Here is a 5346-nt window from a genome sequence, read left to right as displayed (position 1 = left end):
AAGAGGTGGCCGTCCTACGGCCTACAGGGGAACTTTAAATGGCCATCTTGCGGGTCTTTTGACCCCGATATTCTACGGGAACTAGCTAACTTTTGCCACCGTTCTGCTAAATGGAAAGAAATGATGTATATTATGGCATTCTTTTACATGGCTTTAAAAACAAATCCTTCTACTGTCTCTCAGTGCTCACCTGCTCACATGTTCTTAGCAATGCCGCCCCACCCGGAACCTCCTGCTCCTGCTATGGACCCCGCGGACGAACCTCCACCTCCCCGGCCTCGCGGGGCTACTCCTTCCCGTTCTGCCAGATCTAACGATGGTTCTTCCATTCCCCTTTCCTCCAAAGTTTCTTTTAGGCACAGAAAATCCTCCTCCAGGTCACCTAACCGTTCTCCGTCTAGTTCCCCAACAGGCTCCCGTTCTGGATCTACAGGGATTTCACCCAGTTCCTCCGAGGAGGCTTCCACCCGCCCCCGCCCATCACGGGAGCGGCTGGAGGACTCTCCCCACCCCCACCGCAGGTCGCAGGGGGGGGTGGAGGCTTCCACCCGCCCCCGCCGATCCCGGGAGCGGCTGGAAAATTCTCCCCACCCCCACCACAGGTCGCATGGGGGGGTGGAGGCTTCCACCCGCCCCCACCGCAGGACATACAGACAGTCGGGAACGTCTTTGGATTCTTCCCCATCCCCCTCCCGCCCCGTCCCTAGGCCGCGATCTTCCAAAGCCCCTCTGGGCGGCTCCACTCCCGCCCACCGCCTTGCACCTTCTTTCACCCCTCCGCTCACACGCTCGCGTGCTGCGGAGTCTGACGCTGGTCAAGTCAGACCAGCCACCGTTCTGCCCTTGCGGGAGGTGGCTGGGGCAGAGGGTGTAATGAGAGTCCACGTTCCGTTCGCCTTATCGGAACTCTCACATATTTCTAAGTTACTCGGGTCATACACGGCTAATCCCACCAATTTCACAAAGGAGTTTCAATATTTAACCCAATCTTATAACCTAACTTACCATGACATTTTTATGATCCTGTCTAATAACTTGCTTCCCGAGGAGCGCAGGCGGGTTTGGGAGCAAGCGAGACTCCATGCTGATGAAGTCCACCAAACCTTAGCCTCCCACCCTCCGGGGGCAGAGGCGGTGCCAGACCAGGAACCCCACTGGGATTATAATTCCCCTGGGGGCATTCTGGCCAGAGACCGGTTCCTAACTTGCCTCATGATAGGGCTCCGCAAGGCTGCCCTTAAACCAGTAAACTATTCTAAACTTGCAGAAATTTTTCAGGACACTAAGGAAAATCCTTCCGCATTCCTTGACCGCCTTACCAAAGCCATGTTACAGTTTACGAACATGGATCCAGAATCCACTGAGGGCAGACAGCTTCTAATGACCCATTTCTTTAACCAGTGCTACCCGGATATCAAAGCCAAGCTCAGACGTTTTGAAAAGGGTCCCCTAACCCCACAAGCACAGGCTCTGGAGGTGGCCTTCAAAGTGTACCACGCCAGGAACGACAAGGCTCGCAACCACTGCCACGTGATAACCGCGCCTGCCCGGCCAGCAGAGGTGACAGACTCGACCCGTCCTGTTCGTGCTGCCCCCCCACCTCCCGGGGTGCGTGAGCCACCGGGCCCATGCTTCAAGTGTGGTAAGGCGGGTCACTGGGCAAAAAGTTGCCCTAACCCTCATCGTAACCCGCGGGGTCCCTGCCCAAAATGTCACAGGGAGGGTCACTGGTCCATAGATTGCCCCCGTGCCTTTGATGATGCGGGGGCAACAGGCCCAGGGGATTCTCAGGTCGATCTATTGGGCCTGGCCCTGGAGGACTGAAGGTTCCCGGGCTCCGACGACCCGACCGCCACGCCCATCTGCAACCAGGAGCCACGGGTACTTCTCACAGTGTCGGGACGCCTCATTTCGTTTCTTTTGGACACCGGAGCAACCTACTCGGTTCTAAGAGAATTTTGGGGACCAACCTCTCCCTCAAACTCCCCTATTGTTGGGGTAGGGGGACAGCCTTATTTTCCTCACCAGACTCCACCTCTCAATTGTATATTTAAAAATATCTTTCTCACCCACTCATTCCTAGTTTTACCAACCTGCCCGGTCCCACTCTTGGGAAGGGATCTCCTAACCAAGTTGGGGGCCTTCATTTCTTTCGCACCCCCCACCCGCTTTGTTCCAGATTCGTCGGTGACGCAGCTGCTGCTTCTCCTGGCCCCACGATCTCCTGATACTAACACGCCCTTTCCTCTTCCAGCTTCCCAGGTGGACCCCCTCGTGTGGGACACCCAGAATCCTGCCGTCGCTAAACACCACTCCCCCATCGTTATTCAGTTAAAAAATCCCACCAAGTATATTACTCAAGCTCAATACCCCCTTTCTTCCCAGAGCCTCAGAGGACTAAAACCCATAATTTCTGACCTTCTAAGGAAAAAGCTGCTCCGCCCCACCTCTTCTCCCTTTAATACTCCTATACTGGCTGTTAAGAAATCTAACGGAACTTATCGTTTGGTTCAGGACCTCCGACGTATTAATTCTGCTGTTGTCCCGCTACACCCCGTTGTCCCTAACCCCCTCACCCTTCTGTCTAACATTCCTTCAGGAACCTCCCACTTCTCAGTTTTAGACCTAAAAGATGCCTTTTTCTCTATTCCTCTCAGCCCTCAATCTCAAAACATCTTCGCCTTCACCTGGACAGATCCTGATACTAACTTCTCCACACAACTAACTTGGACCGTCCTCCCTCAGGGATTCCGGGACAGCCCACACCTCTTTGGCCAGGCCCTGGCCTCTGATCTGCTCTCACTGTCCCTCCTTAAATCAAAACTGCTACTTTATGTCGATGACATTCTGCTGTGTAGCCCATCTCTGGAGACTAGTAGGACTGATACCGCCGCCTTATTAAATTTCTTATCCAAAAAGGGCTACAGAGTTTCCCCCTCTAAGGCTCAATTGTCCACCACTCAGGTAACGTATTTGGGATTAACCATAACCCCAACCCAAAAGGCCATCACTCTGGACAGAAAAAAACTAATTCAATCTCTTGCAGTTCCTTCCACCAAAGAAGAGGTTTTATCATTCCTAGGAGTGGCTGGTTTCCTGCGTTCCTGGATTCCCTCCTTCTCCCTCCTTGCCCGCCCTCTATACGAAGCAGCTCTCGGCTCTCTGCATGAGCCCCTTCTCCACCCCATCACCAAGCCCTTCCGGAGACTCCAACAGGCCCTTATCCAGGCCCCAGCACTCCATCTTCCAGATTTAACCCGCCCCTTTTCTCTCTACGTAGCAGAAAAGGAAGGTTACGCTCTGGGAGTCCTAGGTCATCAACTGGGACCCTCCTTCGCACCTGTAGCCTACCTGTCAAAGAAAATGGACCTCACCACTCAGGGCTGGGCATCCTGCATACGTGCCTTGGCGGCCGCTGAACTTCTTATTCTCTTCAGGTAAGGTAGAACGGACTAACCGCTCTTTAAAGGATGCCCTCGTTAAGATGTCACAAGAACTTCACCTCGACTGGGTAAGGCTTTTGCCCCTAGCCCTTCTCAGGCTCCGGGCTCTCCCAAAGGGCCCCCTTTTCATTTCACCCTTTGAACTCATGTATGGGCGGCCAGTTTTAACCCCTGGCCTCCCATCGGGAACCTCTCCCCTTCCTGATCACCTGCTCACTCCCCTCCTTTTCCACCTACGTTCACTGCTGTGGGACTTCACGGATCACTCACTACCTCAACCATGTGCCAACGCATGCCCACCGCCGGTTAAAATAGGAGATAAGGTTTTATTCTCACCTCCAGGTCAACGTCCCTCACCCCTTTCCCCTAAATGGCAGGGTCCTCTCAGGGTAATTCTTCTAACTCCCACAGCTGCCAAGCTCGAGGGAATTCCTCACTGGATTCACCTGTCACATCTGAAACCGTTCATCCCTACAGCTCAGAACAATCCTCCTTACACGGTAACTCAGACGGGACCATGTTCCCTCAAGTTCCAAAGGACAACAGGTCCAACCCCCTCTACTCCAGCCTAAGGAAAACAACGGTCTCATTTTTCATTTTTTCCTCCTGTGCTAATACACCCTCCCTTTTCTAAATTCCTAAATAACCATCCAGTCGTCTCTACAGGAATCATCATCAAACACAGAGCCAAGAGGTTCAGGTGATAAGCAAATGCTTAACCAAGTTCCTGACATAACAGGTTTGTCACTGACTGCAGCAGTGACCCCTAAAATGTTAAGGAATATATGATTAAAATCTATTTCTTTTAAGACATTTTCTTTAAGCTCCAAGACACCAGCCGGACCCACCTGGACAAAGCAGACACAAGCAAAACGGAATAAGTATCATTCAATTAACGGAATAAGTATCATTTACCTTTTTTATTCTTATTCTTAACCCCTGGCCTCCTAAAAGCCTCCCCCCACCCCAACCCCCTCCACCCCAAATCTCCCCTCTAACTTTTTTTCTCTCTACTAATGCGACTTTTGCTTTCCAGCATCCTAACGGTGACCCAGCTACTCAAGAGCCAGACAAATACAATCTCCAAGCAGATGCGATCTCCAGACAGATGCGATTTCTTCAATCAGCCACTTGATGCCAGCGGACAAAACATCGATATGACATCAGGACAACCGGACGCTCCCCGGACCCCTCGACGCCCAAAGTCAGCAGGAAGCAGTCATGAGAGACCGGGCTACGCCCCTATTCCCTACCCGTTAAGACCCTCAACCCCCCCCCTCAATTTTTTTTAATAAAACCAAAAGGGTGGAATGCTGTTCCTTTGGAGACAAGGCCACGCGTGCGCAGAAAATACAGTCTCCAAGCGGACTACAAACCCCAGTGGTACAATGGAAAACTACGCACGCGCAAGGACACTTTTTCCCAAAATGCCCAGAGCCCTTTAAAAATGGGCGTTCCAACCCGCCCGCTCTCTCTCGCCCGCCTCTCACTCTCTCCCCTCCCTTTTTCCTTTCGTCTCTTCACTCCCGTTCCTTGTATGTTACCCTCCCCCATTAAAGTTTACCCACGTGGGACCCCGCGTGTCTCGTCTCTCCTTCCCCAACCCCGCGCGTCTCGTGTCTCCCCCTCCCGAACAACAACACCTCCCGTATAAAAAAGAATAACAGATGCAATCAGCAAGAGGTGTCTTTATTACACAGGCACCTGAGGGTGCAACAGTAGCTTACGGCAACTGCCCACCCTGGGCTAATTCAAACAGCCATATTTATAGGGAAAAATGATTACATAAGAGGGTAGTATAGTACAAGCATTTCATTGGTTCTCAAATTGTTGTGCTTAGCTCATTCCGGGAATGGCCCCATGTCTATTCTCGAATTTCCCCGAAAAACCATAAAGACAGACA

General features: G+C 52.2%; 1 protein-coding gene across 1 annotated transcript; it reads left to right on the top strand.

Annotated features, from left to right (window-relative positions):
- The first annotated feature begins 705 nt into the window (after positions 1 to 705).
- Positions 706 to 5059, top strand: LOC130880950 (uncharacterized). Its single transcript, XM_057780145.1, has 2 exons — positions 706 to 1642; positions 4480 to 5059. Exons 1-2 carry the CDS (start codon positions 874 to 876, stop codon positions 4485 to 4487), a joined length of 777 nt encoding a protein of 258 aa, XP_057636128.1. The 5' UTR covers positions 706 to 873; the 3' UTR covers positions 4488 to 5059.
- Positions 5060 to 5346: the final 287 nt, after the last annotated feature.

The sequence above is a fragment of the Chionomys nivalis genome, chromosome 9 (genome assembly GCF_950005125.1).
Source record: "Chionomys nivalis chromosome 9, mChiNiv1.1, whole genome shotgun sequence".
Taxonomy (NCBI): Eukaryota; Metazoa; Chordata; class Mammalia; order Rodentia; family Cricetidae; genus Chionomys; species Chionomys nivalis.
Note: the sequence above shows the minus strand (reverse complement) of the source record. Positions and strands in the feature narration are given on the sequence as shown.

What these genes read in the sequence shown, in the direction of transcription:
- LOC130880950 (XM_057780145.1), top strand. Translation starts at nt 874, where the DNA reads ATGAGAGTCCACGTTCCGTTCGCCTTATCGGAACTCTCACATATTTCT.